This window comes from Gadus macrocephalus, chromosome 9, assembly GCF_031168955.1.
Source record: "Gadus macrocephalus chromosome 9, ASM3116895v1".
In the NCBI taxonomy this organism is placed as follows: domain Eukaryota; kingdom Metazoa; phylum Chordata; class Actinopteri; order Gadiformes; family Gadidae; genus Gadus; species Gadus macrocephalus.
In genome coordinates this window covers 21,012,694-21,040,062 of record NC_082390.1, presented here as the reverse complement: position 1 = coordinate 21,040,062, position 27,369 = coordinate 21,012,694, and the positions used below count along the sequence as shown (strand labels likewise).

General features: G+C 42.2%; 1 protein-coding gene across 3 annotated transcripts in view; it reads right to left on the bottom strand.

Annotated features, from left to right (window-relative positions):
- Positions 1-27,369, bottom strand: part of pik3c2a (phosphatidylinositol-4-phosphate 3-kinase, catalytic subunit type 2 alpha) — a 78,332-nt gene that overhangs the window by 27,645 nt on the left and 23,318 nt on the right. For 2 of the 3 annotated variants that reach the window (XM_060061377.1, XM_060061378.1), the window contains exons 3-12: positions 14,751-14,848; positions 14,397-14,557; positions 11,586-11,706; positions 10,534-10,645; positions 10,274-10,353; positions 9,983-10,046; positions 5,257-5,403; positions 5,089-5,122; positions 4,774-5,005; positions 3,819-3,941 (exon numbers count right to left, since the gene is read on the bottom strand). In XM_060061377.1, coding sequence (XP_059917360.1) covers positions 3,819-3,941; positions 4,774-5,005; positions 5,089-5,122; positions 5,257-5,403; positions 9,983-10,046; positions 10,274-10,353; positions 10,534-10,645; positions 11,586-11,706; positions 14,397-14,557; positions 14,751-14,848 — 1,172 coding nt within the window. The remainder of the gene's footprint in view (positions 1-3,818; positions 3,942-4,773; positions 5,006-5,088; positions 5,123-5,256; positions 5,404-9,982; positions 10,047-10,273; positions 10,354-10,533; positions 10,646-11,585; positions 11,707-14,396; positions 14,558-14,750; positions 14,849-27,369) is intronic. The other variant, XM_060061379.1, reaches the window with a different exon arrangement.

The window sequence follows — 27,369 nt, the reverse complement described above, 5'->3', positions numbered from 1 at the left end:
AACAGTTTTAACCATCTGATTAAAACATTTCCAGTTCAATGTAAGCTATTTTTAGTATTGCACTTAAATATTTGCAGTCTTCCAGGAAATAATGATCAATTGGTACATTATTTATCATCTTTAAATCATGAATTTTCTGCAATTGTCCTAACTGAAACATGGCTTACAAAAGAATCTAAAGGAAGAGGCATTTATGAGCTGCCATCATATAACTTTACCCCTTTAGTCAGACCAATCAGGTCTGGGGGAGGAGTCTCAGTCTTCTCCATCAAAATTTTGAATTTGATGATCGACATGACATTTCTTTAAAGTGCGATGATGTGGAGGTTGAATCTGTATTTATTGAAATCTTGTCGTACAATAATAAAAAAAATGTGGTCATAGGTGGTATTTACCGAACACCTGACTGATATTATTTGTTTCAATAATAGCCCCACAAACTGTCTTGAGCTCATCAAGGAAAATAAAATGTGTCCAGTTTTTCCCCTATATGCATTCAGCAGCGGTGGATTGTCAGCGGCACTGCATAAAACAAAAAGAATTTCCAAACAAAATATTTGCAAAAAAAAGTTCAAGACAAATTTTCACAATGATCTTGTCTCAGGCGATGCCTTGACTCTGTTGGTTGTTATGTCATATTTGGACGTACATCTGTACATTTTCCCCCAAAAAATCTCACCAGAAGTAACCATTTAAAGGGTTATTTAAGAGACATTTTAAATTGTCTCATTGTGGAAGTGCGGTATTGCGGTGGTGCCTAAGCGCTGACCGCTGCCGAGACGGTGGTCCCTCGGCAGCGAGGCTCCGGCGGGGGAGACAACCGCGGTCAACAATCGCGGGCAACAATTCCTTTCTCCTCAATGTCGTCGTTCAGTCTATTTTAGATTGATGTGGACGTGGAAGAACCAGAGACATCGGAGAACCCGACGCAGTCATTTGAGATTCATAAAATCGTCTGGAGGCACACACAGCTTTTGGCCGTGATAATATATATTATATGATATAGATATCTACGTATAATATGATATTATTTAGATATAGAGCATTCTTGAATTTTTACAGAACACGGCCAAAGGCTGTGTGTGCCTCGCCATTGCGATAAATCTACTGTAAACATAGAGCATGGTACCGTGGCCGCAAGCTGCTCAGGGCCAAACCCCCACCCTCCTCCTGGACCCGTCTCTCTCCTCCGCATTTGCATTCAAGCTACAGACACCAAAACGACGCGTTTGGGGAAACCCTAACCCTAACATCTATAATAAAGCATCCATAAAGTAGCATGCCATGGGACCTTTAGAAAGGATGAAAACAAAAATGACACAGTGCTGAGCCTTTATACTACTAGTTTATTATTAATATTTATACTATTAAATTCATAGATTCTGTGCATACCAAATATTCTCTCACCCCCCCCCCCCCCATGATTCCACAAGAACATGCATACAATATGATGTACCTCAAGGATCCATATTAGGAGCTTTATTATTTCTAATTTATATAAATGGCATTGCTCAGGTTTCTGAATTCACATTCCCTTTGCTTTTTGCAGATGATGCCAGTCTTGAGACCTCAAAAGTTTAAATCATAAGCTTATTCAGTTTTCAATCTGGTTCCAAACAAAGATTCAAGACAATGACCAAATTAAACTTAATATAAATTATGAAGAAATTGTTAAAGTTTCATCAACATGTGTTCTCGGTTATTGATGATAAACTCTCCTGGAGAGAGCAGGTTGGTCTTGTCTGCAATAAGGTTACTAAATCACTTACGATCCTTAGAAAAATATGAGTTTTTGTTCAAAATTCATGTTTGTTAACGTTACAATATAGTTTGATTTATCCATATTTAACATATTGTAATATTGTCTGGCCAAGAACATTTATCATTATCTATATAAAATGTTGCTACTGCAGAAAAAGTTTGCTAGATTAGCGACCTTCTCAAAAGCTGTTTTACCAGTGCACCATAAATTCAAGTTATTGTCTATTTTTTATATAAATATTCTCCAAAACACATTTGTTTTTAAGGTGAGATACAAGTTTACGGATTTACCTTATACTTTTGGATGTTATTTTGTTGAACTCAAAAATGGAACTCAAAATTCCATAATCACAGTACTAGACAAGCTAAAAATCTTCATCTCCCTCTGTATAAATGTTCCCGCAGTCAGTTTTGTATTCTTAAGAGTCTTCTTATGGAATGAAACGATTTTTCTGTCACATTGTCTGTGCACAAAAAGAGACTACGGAATTCTATGCAATCAAAAGCAATTAGTTTGAAATAATAATTTGGTTCATATATTAAACATGACTCTCTGCTTGCTAAGTCTAAACCGCTATATGTATCCCTACATTTAGATTTGTTGTAACTGATTCGAACAGATTTTTTTATAAATTATTATAAAAAAAAACATTACTGCCTTGTATTTGTTTTGTGTGTATGTGCTTATGTGCGTGTGTTTTGTATTCAAATATGAAAATGTAATTTGGGTGTGGTTTCCATATAAGACTGTAGAGGTTTCTGGTGGACCCACACATGTACTTTGTTTTAGCACTGCGTTGTTTTTTTTATACTTTTGTATGTGAAATAAACTAAACTTAACTAAGGGTAGAGATAGAGGTTAAGAGAGGTTAAGGGTGGGGAGAAAGGTTAAGAAAGAGGTTAAGAGACATTAAGAGTAGTGAGAGAGGTTAAAGGTAGAGAGTAGCGGTAGAGAGAGAAGTTAAAGGTAGAGAGAGGTTAAAGGTAGAGAGTAGCGGTAGTGAGAGAGGTTAAAGGTAGAGAGAGAGGTTAAAGGTAGAGAGAGGTTAAAGGTAGAGAGTAGCGGTAGTGAGAGAGGTTAAAGGTAGAGAGAGAGGTTAAAGGTAGAGAGAGGTTAAAGGTAGAGAGTAGCGGTAGAGAGAGAAGTTAAAGGTAGAGAGAGGTTAAAGGTAGAGAGAGGTTAAAGGTAGAGAGTAGCGGTAGTGAGAGAGGTTAAAGGTAGAGAGAGAGGTTAAAGGTAGAGAGTAGCGGTAGAGAGAGAAGTTAAAGGTAGAGAGAGAGGTTAAAGGTAGAGAGAGGTTAAAGGTAGAGAGTAGCGGTAGTGAGAGAGGTTAAAGGTAGAGAGAGGTTAAAGGTAGAGAGTAGCGGTAGAGAGGTTAAAGGTAGAGAGAGGTTAAAGGTAGAGAGTAGCGGTAGAGAGAGAGGTTAAAGGTAGAGAGAGGTTAAAGGTAGAGAGAGGTTAAAGGTAGAGAGTAGCGGTAGTGAGAGAGGTTAAAGGTAGAGAGAGGTTAAAGGTAGAGAGTAGCGGTAGAGAGGTTAAAGGTAGAGAGAGGTTAAAGGTAGAGAGTAGCGGTAGAGAGAGAGGTTAAAGGTAGAGAGAGGTTAAAGGTAGAGAGAGGTTAAAGGTAGAGAGTAGCGGTAGTGAGAGAGGTTAAAGGTAGAGAGAGGTTAAAGGTAGAGAGTAGCGGTAGAGAGAGAGGTTAAAGGTAGAGAGTAGCGGTAGAGAGGTTAAAGGTAGAGTGAGAGGTTAAAGGTATAGAGTAGCAGTGGGAGAACAAGTGCTGCGATTGCTGATCTTGGCACTCACCAAGAAAATCTTCAGATCAAAACATTATCACAATGAATAATAAACAGTATAATGTATGCTCAAACATTAATAACAGAACGTTACTAGAGTAAGTGGAGGGGTGTGGTTTAGTAAATGTGAAATAAGAGGAAAATTGCCACATGTTGTCATGTTATTAGGGAGGAGAGACAGAGAGGAGAAGGAGAAGAGGAGGAGCAGATGAACGAGAGCAGGAGGGCTGGAGGAGTCAGCGTGAGGAGAGAGGTCTTACAGCTCGTCCCATCTGATGTGGTAGAAGAAGCTCTTGTAGGTCCCCACCTTCTTGGACTGGACCGGTTTGAACAGGTTCCTCCCATTGTGGGTGAGAGAGCAGGTCAGGTAGTACTTCTCATAACTGCAACGTAGAAACAAGCACAACGATCAATATATGTAGTATATGTATATCACCATTTGAATTACGATGAGGAGCACTATGTACAAATGTCTTAAATGATGAACATACAATGACATGCATACGCTAACCACAGGAATATCAAGACTAGCATGCACACACAAGCCATAACAATGCTAAAACTAGGATACACTCTCTAGCCTCAGCAACGCAAAACCTAGCGTGCTCCTTTGTGTGTGTCTAGTGTTATCAACCTGCGTGCCCAGACCCTTTAGCCAACAAGCGTGAAGCTAGCTCTGAAAACATCTTCTGGGAAAGAGTTAGACATAGCTGTTGATGCTGTAAAGAAGCAGCCCTGTTAGCAAAGGATTCTCTTCAGAAAGGTCAACCAGGTAATATGTGTGGAACGCACTGCTTTCCAATCACAGGCAAGGTCTCTAGAACCAGAGGAGTGGTAGATACCGGCCCACTCAGAGCGTGCTCCATCTTCACATTTTACTAAAATACAGAGGACTGCAGGGTCTGGTGATACATGAGCTCCGTTCACCTGGAGATGACGCTCGCACTCCAGAAAACAAACGGAACTAGTTACTAGCTGTAGGAATCTAAACTCTCTCTCTCTCTCTCTCTCTCTCTCTCTCTCTCTTTCTACCAGTGAGGACAAATCACAGACTTCATACAAGGAAATAATCCTCTGTGCTGGGAATGGCTCTGGCCAGGCTATGGTCAACGTGTCTAGCCACATTCTGCTCCTCTGTCTCTGCTCAGGTCGACCCATAACTCCCCCATCGCTCCCCTCCCCAGCAATGTCCCCAGTGGTCGAGGCCCTGCTGACCTGCTGATCCAGGGGGCTGGGATCCCATGCAGGGCGAACACGGTGAACTGCAGGTGGTCCGTGGTGCCAGAGGCCTCCCGAGCGGCCCTCCCCTCGGCGGCCGGGCTGTCGGCGGGGCTGGGGCTGAAGGAGGGCGCCACGGGGCAGAAGGAGCGCAGGTAGAGTTTGGCCAGGTCGTAGACCGCCTCAGTCAGCTGCGCCATGCCCTCCTGCACAGGGCTGCCGTTACCTGCTGGGGGTCAAAGGTCAGGACTCTAGAACTGATGTTACTGTGTGCATGTGTGTTGGTCTGTTTGTGTCTGTAAAGGTACTCACAACAGGACGATTGACCAGAGGATCTTGATCCGAGCTGCAGGTGAAGAAATTAAGAAAATAATTTCAATGATTCAGTTTAAACCTTTTAGTAAAGCCGTTGGGGGAGGAGCATGACGTTGGTGGAGGGGCATGACCTTTGGGGAGGGGCATGACCGTTTGGGGGCTTACCTCTGGGGAGCGCGCCTGGGGGAGGTTGGCCTGGTGGCGCAGCCTCTTGACGGCCTCGGTTATGGGCTGGGTCTCCACAGCGTCCAGGGCGCTGCAGAGGTTCTTCACCGTCTGGATCACTCGCTCCAACGTCTTGTACTGGGTGCTCTGGACACAGGCACAGCCATAAAACACTTTAAAAAGGGAATCATATTCCATAATCACTTCGTTCAGTTGAAAACATTTCCACTTTTGTCTGAAAAAGTGTTGGTGAACATTTATTTATATATCTTTAGATATCTATCTATCTAAATGGGAAAAAGTTCTTAAATGGGGTAAATCCTCTCTCAGATCTGCAACCTCCAGCTAACTGGACTGGAAGCAACAAACAGAGGCTGTCTACAAGAAGGGTCAGCGCAGACGCTACTTCTTGAGGAAGCTTAGGTCAATTAATGTGTGTAGCAAAATGTTATGTACAGTCAGGTCCATAAATATTGGGACATCGACACAATTCTAATCTTTTTGGCTCTATACACCACCACAATGGATTGAAATGAAACGAACAAGATGTGCTTTAACTGCAGACTTATAGCTTTAATTTGAGGGTATTTACATCCAAATCAGGCGAACGGTGTAGGAATTACAACAGTTTGTATATGTGCCTCACACTTTTTAAGGGACCACACTTTTTAAGGGACCAAAAGTAATGGAACAATTGGCTGCTCAGCTGTTCCATGGCTTGGTGTGTGTTATTCCCTCATTATCCCATTAACAAGGAGCAGATAAGAGGTCTAGAGTTCATTTCAAGTGTGCTATTTGCATTTGGAATCTGTTGCTGTCAACTCTCAATATGAGATCCAAAGAGCTGTCACTATCAGTGAAGCAAGCCATCATTAGGCTGAAAAATCAAAACAAACCCATCAGAGAGATAGCAAAAACATTAGGTATGGCCAAATCAACTGTTTGGAACATTCTTAAAAAGAAAGAACGCACCGGTGAGCTCAGCAACACCAAAAGACCCGGAAGACCATGGAAAACAACTGGTATATGATTGAAGAACTCTTTCCCTGGTGAAGAAAACACTCTTCACAACAGTTGGCCAGATCAAGAACACTCTCCAGGAGGTAGGTGTATGTGTGTCAAAGTCAACAATCAAGAGAAGACTTCACCAGAGTGAATACAGAGGGTTCACCACAAGATGTAAACCATTGGTGAGCCTCAAAAACCGGAAGGCCAGATTAGAGTTCGCCAAACAACATCTAAAAAAGCCTTCACAGTTCTGGAACAACATCCTATGGACAGATGAGACAAAGATCAACTTGTACCAGAGTGAAGGGAAGAGAAGAGTATGGAGAAGGGAAGGAACTGCTCATGATCCAAAGTATACCACCTCATCAGTGAAGCATGGTGGTGGTAGTGTCATGGCGTGGGCATGTATGGCTGCCAATGGAACTGGTTCCCTTGTGTTTATTGATGATGTGACTGACAAAAGCAGCAGGATGAATTCTGAAGAGTTTCGGGCGATATTATCTGCTCATATTCAGCCAAATGTTTCAGAAATAATTGGACGGCCCTTCACAGTGCAGATCGACAATGACCCGAAGCATACTGCAAAAGCAACCAAAGAGTTTTTTAAGGCATAGAAGTGGAATGTTATGCAATGGCCAAGTCAATCACCTGACCTGAATCCAATTGAGCATGCATTTCACTAGCTGAAGAAAAAACTGAAGGGAAAGTGCCCCAAGAACAAGCAGAGAGAGAGTTGCAGTAGAGGCCTGGCAGAGCATCACCAGGGATGAAACCCAGCATCTGGTGAGGCCTATCGATCCAGACTTCAGGCTGTAATTGACTGCAAAGGATTTGCAACCAAGTATTAGTGAAAGTTTGATTCATGATTGTTAATTTGTCCCATTACTTTTGGTCCCTTAAAAAGTGGCACATATACAAACTGCTGTTATTCCTACACCGTTCACCTGATTTGGATGTTAATATCCTCAAATTAAAGCTGAAAGTCTGCAGTAAAGCACATCTTGCTCGTTTCATTTTAAATCCATTGTGGTTGTGTATAGAGCCAAAAAGATTAGAATTGTGTCGATGTCCCAATATTTATGGACCTGACAAGTTTTATCAGTCTGTTGTGGCTAGTGCCATTTTCTTTGCAGCCATCAGTTGGGGCAGCGGCATCAGGGCTTGTGACTCTAAAAAGCTTAACAAGCTAGTTATGAGGGCTGGCTATGTGATGGGGACTGCTGTAGTGTCCCTGGAGGTGGTGATGGAGAGAAGGATGGTACAGAAATTGTTGAGTATTATGGACGATAATACACATCCCTTGCACAATCTAGTGAGTAAACAAAATAGTGTTTTTAGTGGGAGGCTGCGACAGCTAAGCTGCAGAAGGGACAGATTTAAGAATACTTTTTTACCTACTGCAATTGCACTTTATAATAACTTCCCTTTTTAGTAAGGACAGAAGAATATCCATTCCTCCTGCAAACAGGTAAACTCTTCAAATGACTCTCTATCCAATAAGACTTTTATTGGGGGTCAAGCAGCAAAGCTGCGAGACAACCATTGTTATGCTATGTTTTCCTATTATTATTATTTTCCTGCCTTGGGAGTCTATGGCAGCCCATAGAACGCCAGGGTCAGACGTTCTGAAATTTGGCAAACTGATGAAATGCATAGTCCTAAACATTTTATAGGGCGAGTGCTGCATGCAACGCTCAACTATTGTTCTTAAGTTTCTTTCTCTCTTTCTTTTACAAACTTTGCCCCAGTCTCCTTCCAAAATTGTTCACTTATAGATTTTCTTTTAAATATTTAAAACTTTTTAAGCTATTTTTTATTAAATAGATATTATTATTTTTTTACAATGGAAGTCAATGGGAGGAAGGCATCCACAGGCCAGATATCCGAAGATAACAACAGTCAATTTTTAACCATTAACCTTCAGTCAAACATTTAACAAATCAACAAAACAACAAAACAACTTCAATTAAATCAAAACAGAATTTCATTATAATTTATAGATTTTTCAGCATCAGTTTAATTTAAAACCTGCTTTGTTTATTTTCAGTTGTATTCCGTTGAGGCTAGAGCGTGTGACATCAGAAGCTCTAGCTTGGACTAGAGCGGCTGGAGCGGTGATGGCCAACAGGCGTGGCCATCACAGAAGCTCACCCATGTAGACGTTGCAGAGTTTAAACAACATCAATATTTAACCTAGAAACACAATGTCAAGTTTAAACGTTTATGTTATTTCTTTTTACACTGGCGCTAAAATGATCGATTGGAAATATGATTGTTATATATCTGTTTGTCTGTGGGGACCCCCGTTATATAAAGTACTTACATACATATGCGGCTTACTCCCGGCATAGGCTGAATGCTAACAACAATGCTTAAACAATCTTTTTAACGTCATGCTATCTACACAAACGATATGCCATATGAAAGCTGCATAATCTGTAATGGGAAAATCTATTTTCATATTCTGTTTCTCTGAGTGCCATTGGAATGTGCCTGTTTTCGTGACCCCTGTGGGGGATGTGTTTAAAAGCGGTAATTGACCCTCTCGGGGAAGTGAGAGACCCGGGTTCTTTATAACATCCCGAGGAGGTTAAATCAATAGATTAGGGTTAGGGTTTCCGGTTCACCAATACTTAGTTTTTTGGACAGAGCTGGGATGGAGCTGTTCTCTGCATCCTGACAACACCGTTAAAGAGGTCCATGCTTAAGCCAATGCATCGGACTTCAGCCTGCGGACCTCTTGGAGGGACGCAGGATGATCTCCCATATCGGGACTTCTCCTTGTGGAGCTCTTGGAGACGCAGGGAGGACTCCCATCTGAGGCCTTGGATTATTGTATTGTTTGTTTGATTGTTTGTTGTACAATTGTTGTATGTTATTGTACCTTTATTACCCAAATGACGAATGACCATAATTATTTTAAGTTCAGATGAACTCGGTTTAGACAGTTTGTGATTGCCGTGATCCAGTATTCCCACCAAAGCCCCATTTTGTGAGATACTGTAGATGTGAAGGAATAATGTCAATAACATACTTTTCCAAGTTACTACCACACATACACACTATCAGAGCAGCTCAGCTATTCTATATTTTATCTCAAATGTATTCAAACTTGATCACATTAGCTATTTGTTTAACTCTTCAGTTTATTTGTTTCAAACCATTTAACATTTTTTGCATCTTTCCTTTGTTTACTCCATTTAGACTATTCGACTGTCATATCCCTTGACTTTATTTAAGCCTTTTAACCTTTTGTTACGTCTTAAGCTATGTGGCTTTACTAACCTCACTTTGCACTACAGCACTCACTGCATTTTCTAGTTTTGTTGAGGTACACAGTGTGTGTGTGTGTGTGTGTGTGTGTGTGTGTGTGTGTGTGTGTGTGTGTGTGTGTGTGTGTGTGTGTGTGTGTGTGTGTGTGTGTGTTCGAGCGCTAGAGGCCAGATGCATGAGATCAATCAAGTCTACCAATCATCCTGCAGTCCTACTCTGTGGTGGGTCTCTGTGACAGAAGTTCCTCTACTAATAATGTATGGTGGTAGTTTCCCACGGTGCTGAGAAGGGTAATATAGCCCAGCACACTGTTCTTTATCTTTACCTACATGTTCACCCGTTACCCTCCCAACTAGAAGCTTGTGCCTCTTTTCTGCCTGTTCCCAGGAGTCACCTCCAGTAAAGTTCCCCAGTACACCCCTCCGACCCGGCAGCCCAGTCCTACCTCGTTCTGCAGGCACATGGTGACCTGCTTGTGGTAGCCTTCCAGGTAGTCAGACAGGCCTTGTCTTGGGAGGACAGCAGCACACAGGGAGACAGAGAGGGGAAAGAGAACAGGTGGTGGTGATGGGTGAAGATCACGGCAATAGAGGGAAAAAGAGAAGCTTATGAACCCTTAGTGGATACGGTATACAGCCTCAGTAACTGCTCCTTCAGGCTCTACAAACGTTAGTAAGCAATATCAGATCCACTTAGAGCATCCCCTGCCGTCCATGTGAGTCTCTAGGTGTTTTACCTGGTGACATTCTCTTTGAACGGCCTCTCCACCAGAGTCAGGTGCTTCTCCAGGTCTATGGGGGAGCTCTCGTCTTCAGCCTGCCATACACAGCGTGCAACAGAGGGGGGGCGCTTTATTAAAGCAAGTGTGTGTGTGTGTGTGTGTGTGTGTGTGTGTGTGTGTGTGTGTGTGTGTGTGTGTGTGTGTGTGTGTGTGTGTGTGTGTGTGTGTGTGTGTGTGTGTGTGTGTGTGTGTGTGTGTGTCGCAGCAGGTCTTACTGTGCGGGCTAGGTCTCTTCTCATGGTGGACTGAGAGAGTAACTGTAACCTGATCTCACTCTCCCACTTCCTGCAGTTCTGGACGTACTCATGGCTCCCCAGGCTGTGTTTACTGGAGGGCACAGAGACTGTTAATAGGACTCTAATGACGTCATTCTTGGATCCAGAGTGCCTGCAGTTAAGCAGATATAAGGAGGAGCTTCTAGCTCAAGGTATGTCTTACTAAATAGTATCCAGGTATTATTTCAAATCTGAAAATAAATCAAAACATTTTATGTAGTTAGTAATTTCTGCATTCAGTAAGGTTTGCATTCCATTACCTAAGGATTGTGTGTGTGTGTGTTTTTTTTTTTGCTCAAACGATTACCAAACTAATATAATCGAGTTGAAACTATTTATTTTATTCATTAAATGTTTGATAGAAACAGCTGGAAACATATTTGTACATTATTTTCTATTTGAAAATTCTCTATTTGAACATTTTGTGGATTTTTTCAAATAGTTCTGTAACACTTTTTGTCTTACGCGATTATTAAGCGACAGTTTTGACTGTGACGTCAATGACGCGACTCTCAAAACAGGCCGACGCAGCAATGGCACAATTTATATGTTGTGGTTGTGTTGAGTTCTACTCACGTCATATCCCGCCTTAATCATACGTCGTACTCATGTCATATCCCGCCTCAACCATACACCATCAGCGTCGACTGGTTCGGAGCAACCCCAAGGCAGGTACTACCTGAGCTGCTAACTGAGCCGCTAAACGGTGAAGCTGGGCGGATCCTCTCTGACAAGCCACACCCATAGGGGCTTACTAGTGGGAAAAGACCCTCAGTCGGAACGCGCCTATTGCTCTATATAATTGTTTCTATATAATGACCAGTTCAGGGTTCAGTATCTCGTAATAGACCAGTAGGCCAGAGTCTACCTATACCACGTCTGACCAGGGTCTAGCCTCTCCATTCACAAACACAGAGCTGCCAATATTTACACATTCAGACCCCCAAATGACATTTAGTGTCTGTCTGTCGGTCTGTGTGTGTATTACACACTTCTGCAGGACCTCCTCCTGGCCGCAGACCTTGAGCAGGTAACAGGAGAAGTCCACCTGGTCCAAGTCGTCGTGCACCCAGCACAGGGTCTGGCTGACCAGCAGCTCCACTGGAGAGCTCACTGGGAGGGAGACGGAGGGGAACAGAAATGATGATAAGCAGCAGTGGCGGCGCCAGGGGGGGGCTAGGGGGTGCTAGAGCACCCCCTAGATTGGCCATAGCACCCCCAAGAAAATAATGGTTTATTTATTATTGTTATTTAATTTCATTCTGAGTTCTTAATAAAATGTATTGTGTGATAATAATATTTTAATCACAAAAGAAAATAACAGATTGAAATAAACAGATTGTTCACGTAGCACGACACAGACACGTTGCGTGCGTGAACGTGATTGTTCAATGAGTAGTAGGCCTAGGCTAAGTAACAGTAATCCTGGCGATCGGTCAATTCTCTTATTATTGTGGTTTTGAGTACCTACTGTTTGGTTTCATTCATGTTTTGATTGTGACCTAAAATAATATACTCTTTTTGAAAGCATTTCTGACTCTTTGCCTGTTTAAGTTAATTCTATCTGACATTCTAATCTGCCGTCTTTAGTTAGAAGTGTATTGAACTTGGTATGTTTAGTTTAATTTGTCGCTCATGGTAGTGGTGACCTGGTAGTCATCTGGCGCAAACTTTAATCCACACACTGAAGTAAGTGAAGTATTTGGGATTACGTTATCTATAACATGCTGCATCCATTTTGACCGTCGGAGATGAACGCGGCTTTGTGCGCGTCCATCAGAAGTAGCCTAATGACAATATAATACGATTGATTTGAATGGCGCTTTTTATGTACCCCAAAGACCCGTTATAGAGAGCAAACGTGTAAACATATGTGACGATATGGTGGGGAGGTGTTGTAGTAGAGAAAAATGAGACTCGTATGCTATCACCCTAATTTCATAGCAGCCTCAGTAAAACGCCGAGCACCCCCATAGCACCACCAGAAAAAAATCTCTGGCGCCGCCACTGATAAGCAGGCTATTGAATCCAATTTGACACAAAGAAATGGGAGTAGAAATGTATACAGGCAGGGCTTTAATTCACCCTCTTCAGCCTGACTGAACCAAGATTAATAAAGAACTGAACTAATCCATCTCAATAAGGAGTAGGTACGTGGCAGAGGTTTCTTCTTCAGGGAGTCCTACAGATAGGCTGCGGAGACTGGAAATCTAACCAGAAGGTTAATATGCGAGAAGCCGAACCACAATCCCACCATCTGCCCCTATAACCACCATGTTGACGTGTCCAGCATAAGACGGTCCAGAGACTAGGACAGCATTGAGGAGGGGCACATTCAGCGGTGGGTGAGGACACTGAACCACCAATCAATGGTCGACTTCACTTCTGCATTTCATGTCCAAAAGTAAAGCGGAGCTACGTTGAAAACACTCAGGTTGCTTGATATCAACCTTCCTATTGATCCTATATCTGAGATCCATGCGCTGTGTATGTTGCCACATCAGGTAAGGCAGAAAAAGTATTACGGTTTATTTGTTCTTATTATATTATGAGTGCACTGGTGTTCACACAAAATGGGATCCTGGAAATACAATAGAACTGAAATCCCAGTGGATTGCGTGTATTTGGAGTGGGTCTATAAAAAGCAGTGGTCTGCTTACTGGGAGGAGCTAGGCTAGCTACTAGAGGTGTTAAAATTTATCAAATAATCAATGCATCGCGATGCGGACATGGACGATGCTGCATCGAGTGGCCGACCGTAATCGATTATAATGCAATGATGTCGCTCGTTAATATTTCTGGCCACGGCATAAACATTCAAATGAAAAATAACGTTCTCAGTAACCTGTTTAATCTAGAGTGGGCGCCAACCCGTCAATCAACAAATAAAAGATGCCAGATATGCCTGAATAAAGGCGTTATGAATAACGGCATTAAAATAAGCATTCTATGCTTCCGTGTGGAAGCATAGATGTAGCAAAATTCAAATGGCAATGCATTTTTTAATTCAATAACGCATTACATTATGCAATTGTTAAAGTTATAACAATCAAAATAGAATAACATTTTATTCTATATGCACCGCCGCGTCACGTTTGTGGAAAGCTCATTGTGGGACTGGCTGGTAGTGGGACTGGCTGGTAGTGGGACTGGCTCATAGTGGGACTGGCTCATAGTGGGACTGGCTCATAGTGGCTGTAATTCTGCACCAAGGCTGAATTTCTTGAACGTCTTCAAATACTTTATAAGGGGCCCACTAACAACGATATAAAAGCATCCATAAAGTAGCATGCCATGGGACCTTTAAGGGACACCTCCCTGAACACGTTATTAACATGTTGTTATTAACATTTTATTAACATGTTAGTAACATGTGAATAAAGTTTTGTGTTGATAGCTCATTCGATGACGTCCCAGTGTCCTTTACAGTAGTTGCTCAGTTAACTTTGCCTGCAGATGCCCAAATTCACACATAAAGGGCAATACCTCCAGGGACTGCTGGAGTCATGTGGTGAGGCGGTCAGCCCCCGGCGGTCACAGACCACCATAGCGGTAACAGATGAGCAGCTTCTAGTGATGGCTGTCAGGTCAGGTTCTAGTGATGGCTGTCAGGTCAGGTTCTAGTGATGGCTGTCAGGTCAGGTTCTAGTGATGGCTGTCAGGTCAGGTTCTAGTGATGGCTGTCAGGTCAGGTTCTAGTGATGGCTGTCAGGTCAGGTTCTAGTGATGGCTGTCAGGTCAGGTTCTAGTGATGGCTGTCAGGTCAGGTTCTAGTGATGGCTGTCAGGGCAGGGTCTATTTACCGTCACAGGTGAAGGTGACCGGCTCCTGGGAGTCCGATATCTCGATGGAGACCTTGACGGAACAGCCCCCGTCCCCCCCCCCGTCCCGCTGGGGGATGACTGGGCTGAGGATGTAGCCGGGGTTGGTGGACACGTCGCCGTGGGGGAAACGGGAGCGCAGCCTGAAGGAAGAGGATGAAGAGGAGGGCGGGGACAGTAGATAACAAACTACTTTATACAAGTTATGAGAGACTCTGCTCAGCGACCACGGCCTGAGCAATGAAGGTTATCCAACAAAACAGATCATCAATCCATCGACATCCAATGCTGCTCAGCTACAGCAGGGACGATGGTGTGTGGAAGAAATGGTCTCACATGGCAACTTCTGTGCAGAAGGCCACAGCCTCCAGGTTCTGGGCCTCGGGTTCCTGTAGTGCTGAGGGCTTCTCCGTTCCTCTGGCTCGGGCCTTCTCCTACAGAAGGACACATAGAGAGCAGGTCAGGCAACTGATCTCCTGTCACTAAACATTGCAGAGGGGAAAAAGAGCTGCTCCAATTGGCACTGGCACACACACACACACACACACACACACACACACACACACACACACACACACACACACACACGAAGTGGCAGCAGTTATCTATCCCCCCCCTTCTACTTTCATTCTACAGAGTCTCTCATTGGGAAACCGCATCGAGCTGTAGAAACGCTGTAGTAAATATTCAAGGCGCCGGTTCTCCACAGAAAAAGCCTGCGCGCTGTATACAAACGATCAGTCACGAGGATATTCAACCTTTTAAATTGAGCAGAAATACTTTTTAATGTACAGTTAGTTATTACATTTATCAAGGGTATTATTTAAAGCTACAAAAATAATAAAAATAAATAAAAGAATAAAAAGAATAACGCAACTCTGACGTCCCCCAGCTGGTAGGGGCTAATGACGTCATTGTTTGCGTTTCAGGCGTCCACACGAATCCTAACACGAAACCGCATAGGTCCGGATATATTTGAAACCACCCTGGGACATGGTTTCAGAAAAATGCGGTTTCACCAAAAAATTGGCTCCATGTGGACGGGGCCTGAGTCAGGCCGCAGTCCCTGAATGCACTTCCTTTCACACGTGAAGAGGCGGTAACAGAAGGGTACAAGCCCCAATCTCGGGCGGGTGTGGTTCGGATCGGTATTCTTGGGTGCCAACAAGTTCGAGTTTCACACGCCGTCTGTTGAATCGTCGGCAGAATCGTCACTTCCGTGCCAAAGGGGGATAATAACAAACACAGTACCAGCAAGGTACTTCTGGACAACGGCGAAAGCTTAGTTTATTCAAGAAAATGTTGCGCAAAAGTTTAACGTCCTTTTTGGATGTCCTACATTGTTGCTCTTTGTTCATTGTGTTGCGTTCTTCTTTTTCCTTGGATTTATTAGCAGGCTACGATGCTTACGTAGCTGCCGCGGCTATCGCCATCCGGCTTAAACCCCGCCCTACCATAAGGGTACTGTCAGCGGTAGAAACGCGAGCCGTAACTGAGCTGGGCCAAACTGCATCTTCACAACTGGGCCATGGCGTGCTGGGCCGAAGCACACCCACCGGTGGATACGCGCCAATAAAGACCGGCATGTTAGGGCAGTGACATCACCACCCTCCGGTAGGGAGGGGAGGGAGACGGTAGTGAGACTACCAGCATGAAGAATTCATTATTGACTCTAGAAGGCCTCCATGGTTTCTGTCATGTGACAGAAGCTAACTGTCACGTTTCATCACCACTCGTTGTGATACCACTTAGGCCCCGTCCACAATCCGGTTTCGTTTTATGCGGTTCAAGAATATCCCCGTAAAACGGATTCATTGCGAAACCATAAGGGGCGCTGCTTCTGCTAAAGAACTCCAGCAAAGAACTGGAGCGCATCAAGCCTGCGCGCTGTATAAGAACATTCAGTCACAAGGAGATTCAACCTTTTAAATTGAGCAGAAATACTTACAATGTACAGTTAGATATTACATTTATCAAGGGGCTGTATTTAAAGCTACAAAAATAATACAAATAAATAAATTAATAAAATATTCAACAACTTTTTCCTTGGGTGCACTGGTGCGCCTAAATTTTTAATTTGGGTGCACCAGCACGTATTTATGGTGCACCCAAGTTGTGAGTTGTTGGGGGGGGTGGATGGGGGGGCGTTGGACCGTGCCTGCCTTGCGCTGAGTTGTTGACGGGGGGGGGGGGGCAGCTGCACCGGTTGCACCGTCGATATTTACGCCACTGATTAATAATATTTTGACCATTAAATAAATGCCTTAAATAAATGCCGAATCTGTATCTCTCATAAAGAATATCGTCAGACAATGCCAAGGGATCGGTTCTGTCCCGAAAAAACCTCTGTCTCCGGAGAGACGCCTGTACGATAAGTGCGCCGAGGTCCATGGGAACACCCACAAATGTTGACGAAATTATCGGAGGAGGGGCAAGGAAGCTACGCACGCCGATATAAGTAGCCGATCTCCGGGTAGACTCGCTGAAAAGCTGCTCCCGACCAGGTTTGGTTGCGAGCGTAAGTCACCATGGTGATACAGCGACGCTTAAAGAGATCGACTTTCATTCTACAGCTAACCCAGGCTTTCAGCTCAACATACCTCGCTAACCCTCTAATCGAGCTTCGTAGTACAGGCCCCTGGATTGGGCTTCGCGGGTTTGTTTACCGGCGTTGCTATTGTTACCGGTCTTGCGTGTTCCAATGGTTTATTAGGTATCTAATAAATCGCTGTCTAATCAATACTTCATTCACTGCCTCTTCTGTGGTCATTACAATATTATGAATAGACTGCTCTGTAAAAAAAAAAATTATACCAGATACATTTTCAGTCGCACCGGTGCGCCCAAATAAAATATTTGGTCGCACTACCCCGAATTCTAGGCGCATGTGCGCCCAAATTAGGCTCACTCTGGAGCCCTGAGTCTATTCATAATATTGTAATAACCACGGAAGAGGCAGTGAATGAAGTATTGATTAGACAGCGATTTATTAGACACCTAATAAACCGTTGGAACATGCAAGACCGGTAACAATAGCAACGCCGGTAAACAAACCCGCGAAGCCCAATCCAGGGGCCTGTACTACGAAGCTCGATTAGAGGGTTAGCGAGGTATGTTGAGCTGAAAGCCTGGGTTAGCTGTACCATGAAAGTCGATCTCTTTAAGCGTCGCTGTATCACTGTATGTGGTCGGGAGCAGCTTTTCAGCGAGTCTACCCGGAGATCGGCTACTTATATCGGCGTGCGCAACTTCCTTGCCCCTCCTCCGATAATGGCGTCACCCCCCCCCCTCAACAACTCAAAACTTGGGTGCACCATAAATACGTGCTGGTGCACCCAAATTAAAAATGTAGGCGCACCAGTGCACCCAAATTAAAAATGTAGGCGCACCAGTGCACCCAAGGAAAAAGTTAGTCTGGAGCCCTGCACTGGAGGTCCATCTGGTATGTGAAGATGGTGGGAGTAAGGTCTGCGCACCCTTAATCCTCACCTATGCACAAGCTTCTTGCTCCCTCGATTAATCTGTCGATTATTTTTTCGATTAATCGATGAATTGGATATAAAAAGAAACATTTGTAATTGCAGCGTCTTTATTCAAAAACTGAACATTATTTCAAACTCAAATTGCAGACTGAAGTGTAAATACACCAGGTCATCGCTCCAACGTCCAGGAACTATTAAAAGTAATATTAAATGATACAATGTAAGATACACATTTATATATATACAGCATATAAGGGATGTCCATGGTTAACCGGTTAACCAATAAGATCTTTAACCCTTAAATACGAACGGTTAAAAATAAATTAAATCATCTTAATTTCTCTCAGATGACAGGAGATAGTTAATTTTTCTTGATATTGATACCATTTTCTAGTCTCCTTAACGATCCAAGTCTTTATTGATACCACTACTGATACTTTTCTATTATTTTTTTGAAATATAACTTGTATTATTGCTTTAATTGATGATGAGATGATCATAGCTCAAGATAGGACGTTAAACTGGTCATAATTCAATCCTTACCATCTATTTTATATTGCTGGGGAAACAAGTTTTATCCAAAATCTCAAATTTCATTTTTTTGTATTGCATTTGAACCCATCAATCATATTACTGAGCCGACCTGAACACATCATATTTGACAGCGTTTGCTACTTTTTATTTAAGCTAGCTAGCTCTAGCTCTATATCTTTTTTTTTTTTTAATGTATGATGACTGCTCTGTAAGGTGACCTTGGGTGTCTTGAAAGGCGCCTCTAAATGAAATGTATTATTATTATTATTATATCCTGCTGATTTTAACATGGATTTAAAAACTGGATCACTATTTTTAACTGACGGGACTTTCTACACCGTCTGGTTGTGTGATTACTACCGCTGCTTTGAATGACTGTTGATGCACACGGTGCCGACTCCGAGCCCGTCTGCACACCGTCTGCAGCAGCAGCAGCTGACAGTTTTCGGTTGGACTAGACGGATACTGAGTTGAAGGAGTTTTTTTAACCCAAAGAAAGTGAAGGTACAACACTTTTATATAGGCCTACACTGTCCTACAAAGGCAAAGTGCAGTAACTACGTATTTTGTCAAAATTGAGTTCAGACTGAAAATCGGTTTTATAACACCTTCTTTATCTTGAGACAAAAACTCTTGGTCCAACTGTGTCCCGTTCTAGAGAAATCCCTAAGTCAAATTTGCAGTAACTACAAAATCCAACCTAATACCAAGGCTAAACGCAGTAAGTGAAGTTACTGCGTTCTGCCTTTGTTCACCCGGCTTTGACACAGTAGATACTGCGGTCTGCCTTAGTAGCCCCATCCGAATCTATTGAGGAAAACTCATGGTGGAACTTGCTTTGAAACGCAAGTATCCAGACAATGGTAAGGACGATGGAAAAATATCAACAACTGACCTAAATCTATTAAGCCATTTTAGCCAACCTTCTCCCTTGAAGCCTGTAGCATCTTTCCACTCTGGAAACGCTGTCATAGGCCAATTACGATCACGTCGCTGTTTTGTTTCTTGTCTTCATTCCTGGAACTATTTTCGTTTCGGGGCAGCAAATCCAACTGATGTGAAGATAACAAAATCAGCCTACTCATTTATGCCGCTTTTCCACTGCATGGTACCAGCTCGACACGACTCGACTCAGCTCGCCTTTTTTGCGTTTCCACCGCGAAAACATGGTATCTGGTACCTGAAGTGGCTGCTTTTTCTAGTACCGCCTCGCTCTAGGTTCCAAGCGAGCTGAGCCGATGCTAAAAGGTGACGTCGGCAGACGGCCGGCCACTGATTGGCCAGAGAGTGTGACGAAGTCACGAGAGCGACATGGCAACCATGCTGGTAACAGCTATAGCAGCGCCGCAGCCAACATATTCCACTTCTTCAACTTCTTCAACATGCCAGCTAATAATACGAACACGAATACCATCGCATCGATGTCCTCCATTGTTGTTATGTGGGTTCTGTCTATGTGTGGGTTGCGTAGGTGTTGTTTGCGTTGCGTACAAAAATACGTCACGGCCCTTTCGCGCAGCCGACCCCGCCCACGTCCAGGAGGTACTATTTGCGGTGGAAAAGGACCCGTGCTGCTACCGTGTCGAGTCGTGTCGAGTCGTGTCGTGGCGAGTGGAGCTACATGTGCGGTGGAAAAGCGGCATTAGTTAGTCGACTCCATTTAAGTCACTGTTACTTTAGCATTCTAGAGTTAGCTGATTTCCTGAGGAGAGCCATGCAGCGCCTGCAGCCGCAAATACGATATTGAATGAAAATGAAATGTCCATTTAGATTGGTTGTTTACTTCTCATTCCACACGCTACATCACATGGTTTAGGTAAAATATCGCATTGTCTAAAGCATTGGTTCTCAAAGTGCGGCCCGCGGAATCATTCCTGGCGGCCCTCAATGACATACATAATTATGTAAGTTATAAAAAAAAAAAAAAAACTTTTTTAATCAATATTAATTTAAACAAATATTAATAAATATAAAGAGAAAATTCGACTCTCTCTAGCTTTCAATTAAATCCTTTTACATTTTTTAGTTTTGATCCGGCTGTACATTACTTTGAAAGGGTGAACCTCAGTTTCATGATTTAGACCTCACTTGACCTCACTCCCAGAGGTCCACGGTGCGAGTGCAATGTTTTTTTTCACCACTGGGATGCTGACGGCGTTTCCCGGCAATTTTATTTTTTTCTTTGGCGGCCCTCAGTCAAATTTTGGGTTCCTAAATTGGCCCTCAGTTGTCAAAACTTTGAGAACCCCTGGTCGAAAGGATAGCCAATGAAGTTCAAGCAGAAAGTCCAAAGGTTGCAAAACCACCATCGAGATCAGTTGACGTCTTCGGTTCATTTCTTCCATTGTATAAAATGGCAGTCACTCATTTTGACGTTAGATCTAGTTTGGGATATAATTGGCAAGTACTTTTTTATTATATCTACCTTATCTGTAGTTCTTATGGTTATTATATTTCAAACTAATGTAACTGAGTGACCTCTATGAATTGTTGATCGTCTTTTACCACTTCTTGCCAAAACAGTAATATCCAATCTTGTATAATACTTACTTTAATACACACATGTATGCATCCAACAGTTCCAGTGAATCACTTATCTAAGCTTCCCACTGGCTGCCACCATGCAGTAGCCCCCCCCCCTTCATTTTCTAATTAAAATGAAAATCCACAAACCAAAATACTATTGATTGTGTGTAAAATGTTAAGGATATTTGGGAAGATAATGACAATGTTGATGACAAAAAAACGCAATTGAAGGGTTTGATTTCAAAACGCTATCTATATTTATATTGTGTATCTCCAGTGATATCAACAAAATAGCATTTTTGTTGTTTTGTTAAAGTTAAGATACATCACAGAACACTATCCCAACTCCAGGTTCACTGATATAACCTAAAACCTTTTTATATAAAAAAATGATTAATGAAAATTCATTAAAATTGTGGATATAGCGTGTTGGAACCAAACTCTTCAATTGTTTAGGGCTGCGATGTGACGGGGACATAAGGACAAAATAGATTATTGAAGGTTACAAGCAATTTCAATACTCTCAAAAACCTTCATAAACGAAGCACAAGCCACTTAAATTAAATAAAAATGCATCGGTAATGCAAAAAAGTTACTTTCAGAACGCATTTAAATCGTAGATACTGCACTTTGCCTTTGTAATAGTACTCTAGTTGTTCGAGGTAATACAAAGGCAGAGTGCAGTATCTACAATTTTGAGGTCAAAGGTCATATCGTTGGTCTTTTCTTTTTCTATACAATTTTCCTTCCTATGAAGGTATTAATTGAAAGTATCACCACTATTGTACCTGCAACAGGTTTGGCCGGCCAGTATGAAAACTTTGAAGGCATTTTTCTCAGTTTCAATGTTGGCGTAGTTACTGCACTTTGCCTTTGTAGTAACAGTCCAGTGTTAAGATATGATCAAAATACAAGCTGTGGTCGCTCACACTAAAGTTCGCTGTGGGTGTGCATGAACCATGAACCAACCTGTAGGCGGCTGGCTGTAAACAGTGCCGCGCCTACAAGTGACGTATTAATCGCTCGACTCAACGAATCGATGACCCAATTCGTTGCCAACGCTTTTAGCAATCGATTTTTCTCGATTCGTTGTTTGTGACGACCCTGGTGAGTCTTTGACTCCACCCTTGCTTTGACTCCACCCTGGCTGTTTGGTTTGCCTGTTCTCTCTCTCTCTCTTAATAGGTGATGCAGTTCAGGTGTGCCTGTGTTGGCAGCAGGTTAAAAGCCTGCTTTCACAACAGTCATGGTCGCTCCCTCCTCCCGGCGTGTTGGTTTTCTTTGTCCTTTGTTTGGTTACACACAGACTGACTTTTGCATGACACTTTGGGTTACTTTACATTTAACTGATTTACACCACACTTCTTTATCTTTATTCTATTTAATTATATGTAAAATTATCTTCTTACTATAATAAATTATTTTATTATTGTAAAACGGCGTGGTCTCCCCCATTTCATGTTGCATGCTAGAGCCAGCATGCGACAGTTGCAGCCCTAATTTACATCAATGACTCTTGGTGCACAAACCCCACCATAGTTGAGCAACTTTGCTGCCCTGACGTGGAATTCCTGATGCTTAAATGCAGACCATTTTACATACCCTGTGAAGAGTGCGGAAAATACGGTACATAATTGTTATTGAGAATGTTTTAAAACACCACCACAGCAGCAGTGTGCTGCTGTGGAAAGTCTTCATTTTGGAGTATTTAATGCAAAGTCTTTAATTCCATATCCTGCTTCTAAACAACAACTACATAGTATCATAAAAATAATGGATTAACCTGAAGTCTGAATACGTTTAATGGAAAGAGGAGGTTTAGACTTTTTGACGTAGCTATCTTTTAATACCCAGGTATACCGAAATACCGGCCAAGCCTAGTAGGGTGGATGCGTGCATTGGATGTAGGAAAGAATTCATCAAATTAGGGATGGGCCGATAGTCAATTCTATCGACTATCGACGATAGATGGATTCCATCTTCGATCGTCTCAAGTTGCCGATAAAAATGCGATATTTTTTTTTTAATAATTAATTTTTTATTTTTGAAAAACAGCGCTGTGGTAGCCATTTTTACAACTTAAAAAGCCCCGCAAATTGTAATTGAAATTAACTGGCACAGGTGGAAAACATACTATGTAGCGCTGACCTGCCGTATTCACTCACTGCTGCGAGAGGAGAGGGGAGGGGCTCGAAACCTACCGGTCTGCTCGCACGGCGAAATGACATCACACCCCGCTGCACCATTTACGGGTCACAGCTGTGGTACATGAGCCGTGTTCGAAATCGTTCCTTATTCACTCACTCACTATTCCCTATAGCAGGGGTTTTCAAAGTGTGAGAGAGTGAGCCCCCCCTCAGAGATAAAAAAATTCAGCTGAGCCCCCCCAATTTTTTTTTTTATAAATACCTATGTTTTGAAAGCTATTTTAATTATTTTACACATTTTAAACATCTCTGATCATAATTATAAAACATTTGAAACATATTTTTGAAACATTTGAAACATATTTATTAAACATATCTTTTAAACATATTTCTGAAACATTACAACATCTTTGTGCGTTTTTAAACACATTTCTTAACACAATTTAACAACTTTATCTAAGCATGTTTTAGCTTAACCTTGAACATCTTAATCTGTGTAAACTGCCAGTTGAATCAGATCTGCCTTTTCAGTCCAGAGATTCGACTATTCGGCGGGGTTTGTTTACCGGCGTTGCTATGGTGACCTAAATTATTATAAGCAACTGAAAACGATGCCGGTTTGAAACTAAAACTGATTCTGAAAAAAGTATAAATGCTATCAGAATTCCGTTTCTATAATATTGAAGACACAAGTGTGTAGATTTGTTTAATGGTTTGAACGATGGTAAACGGTTGAAAAAGGAATGAGTTACGATGTCTAGAAGTAGGTGTATCAGAATGGGCTGACGTCTTCCATGAAAACAGCTGAAAACGAAAAGGGATGAAACTAAAACTGTGATTCTGAAGAAATTTTAAATGATATCAAAATTCTGTTTAGATATTATTGAAGATACAAGTGTGTAGATTTTTTAAATGGTTTGCACGAAGATAAACGGTTGAAAATTGATTTAGTTATGTGTTACTTCTACACTTGAAGTACGACTGATGATTTGAATCATCGACTTTCAGGTTTTTTTTCGGGTTTATTTTCTTCTCACGTCGCGCCCCCCCCTGAAGAACTCTGGCGCCCCCCAGGGGGGGCGCGCCCCATAGTTTGAAAACCACTGCCCTATAGTGTTCATGATATAGTGCACTACATAGGGAACGAATAAACGAGAATTCTGACACTACGCTGAACATTTCTAAACGTCATTTGCGTCAGTAAATGCGCCGGGTATTTGTGTGACGCAGACAGATGCGCCAACATCATGTAAACAAACCGGGCACTCTCGAGGAAAGCTGGAGGTTGTATTGATGTTGAATGTTACATTTCCTTGAACAAGGTTTTTCTTATTCATTTTGAATGTTAAATTTTCTATGTTAAATCCCAAATAAATTGTTGACGTTTCTAAACGAAAGCCGGAGACTCCATCATTAAATTTATTCGTTTTCGCGGTCATTCAGCTTCTTCTTCTCCTCCGGAAAAACACGACCGCATGGCATTGTGGTATACGGGAGTAACACGTAGGGAACATCATATGTACGCTCAAATTTGGGGTATTTTAAGTGCACTATAGTGCATGAAATTAACCAGTGAGAATTCGAAAAACACCACAAAATGGCGAGCACCATATGCACTATATCCGTGATAGGGAACGATTTCGAACACAGCTACGACCTGTGTGTCATCAGCGTGTGTCATCATGACAGCGCCGCCGGCACCGACGTATCGAAACTTAAACCAGCGGAGGCTCACACTGGTCCAAGGGGAAAACATTTTTTCGAAGTGATAAATTATTATAAATAATTATTATGATAAAATTATTATAAATTTGCCCCCCCGATAGTATCGACTATCGGCGATCGCTAGGGGGCCCAACCCTACATCAAATGTATAGAATGAATATGTGATCAATGGAAATAGGATAGAATGACGGATGTGTAGCGTTAATGTGTGCATGTATAACCCCATTCATACATGTAGTCTTTCCCTCAACCTGATCTCACAGGAATCCGTGAAATGACCACGGACGCTTAACTCAAAACAGGGATTAAAGTGAAAAGAAATCTTCTGACTGAAATTTTATTCGCTCTACAGCCAAGTCACGTGCAGTGTGTGAAACATGTTCCAGGTTAGGTTACTTGACACCTGCTTAAGAAATACAAATGTATAAGACGTCAGCACCAAATGCAGCCATCACGTTTAAATGCTCGACCAATACTGTTTTACATCTATTGCAATTTTTTTGTTGTCTTTTCAATTAGACTCTAAGATTTTTTTTTGCAAAGCTTGTCTCATATTTTTTTGCACCATGAACCGTAAGGCTTGCCATCGTTCCCCGTTTCCGTCAGCCATGCCCATCTCCATTTATTTTTTTGTGTTTTATCAATATCCGATACATCAGAGCCGTCAATCATTATAAGGGAGTTCATACTAGCTTAACTTTCGCTCTGACACTCAACACTAACACAACAAAGAGACGTAAGATGTGGCGCGAAAATGGTGTGTATATATATACATTTGTATATAATATATTTAATATATATTTAATATATAATCGGGATGTACATTAAAATGCTTGTGTTTTCAGTCAATTTTAACGGTAGACCTTTTAAATACTCACTATATAATTTGACAATTTTACCGGCGTTGACGTATGACGACATAATACACGCGTGTATTATGTCCATGTTCGAAACTGCATACTACCATACTGCCGACTACATACTGCGCAGTATGTACTGTATACTGCATACTGAATGTGGGATTCAGTATGCAGTATACAGCAGACCGACTGCACCGCAGTATACAGTATGCAAGTTTCCCAGAATGCATTTCGCGGCAGCGGTAGCGGTAAAGCTGCTAAAAGCTGTTTTAATTCTCGCTTCAGTGCTGTTAATACATCACTTTAAGTTTTAATATTTTTTTATGCGAGAAAGTACCTATTTAGATCCTTAATATGCGATTAGTTTATCCAAATGACGCCTGTTTGTAAATTTGTCCCGACGTTATCGGAGATGTGAAGTGGCCTCTGTGAACTCCAAATGACGGAAATCAAAGTGTGAGAGAGAACTTTAATCCATGTCAAAATCTGTGGAATCCTGGCGGAAACACGCCAATTTCCGAGATATGCCCACGGAATTTGCTCCAATGCATGTTGATGACACTCATTTTCCGTGGCACACACACAGATCCCCATCTCAACGACGAGTCAACCTGGTCTCACAGGGATCCGTGAAATGACCATAGCCTATATATATATGAATGAAATTCATATTGATGGTATAGCACTATATCCCTATTCTCGCCCATTCACCCATCTTGAATTTAATAGACCATTTTCAAGATCTGTATCTGACCATTGACAATCCACTTCCACAAATACTTTTTCTATAGGTGGTTCTAATATGGTTCAGGTATAACCAGACAATATTTAAATATTTATAATATAAAAAACAAGCCTATTCGTAGGCCTACAGCAGGGGTGCCCAACCTTTTTTGACCCAAGGTCTACTTTTCAAGTAGCCAACCTCCCGAGATCTACCAGCCTAGTGTCAACATTGCAAACCTACCTTCAAGCGGGGGGGGGGGGGGGGGGGGGGGGGTATTGTATCGTGAACCTACGGACTTCAGTGGGGGTTTCATTCCGTCTGCGCACGGCACCTTCTCAACAATAATCAATAATCTTCCTCCCACTCAGGGTGAAAATGGTAGGTCTTAGCTCTTTTCCCCTCAGCCATGCCAACGTTTAGGAGTACGTATCTACTGTTGACGGCTTTCAACTGCTGTTGACAGCGCATGCGCTACCGCGCGTATATGTCCCGCGCAAATTTTATTTATTTTTCTTCTTCACCCCTCGCGGTCGACTTGGGATCTGTCGGCTGTCTACTGGTAGACCGCGATCGACTGGTTGGGCACCCCTGGCCTACAGCATATCGGACTTTTGACATGCATATAGAGTTAGACTATTATGTACAAGGTTATAGGCCCACAACTAGATCGTCTCGTTGTCTCGTTATACGCTTTATAAGTTAATTATATATAAATTATTATAACCATGAGACCTTTATTATTCTTGGCGTTATCATTACATCCTTTCTCGTAACATAGATATAAATTATTGTTATAATGAGATTTATATCCATTGACCATCCTCTCAGAAATTCATATTCACGGTATGGCACTATATCCCTACTCTTGCCCACCCATCTTGAATTTAACATACCACTTTAAATAAATAAATAAATATAAGTATTGTAGGAGCCAGAATGAAGAAGGAGAGAAGT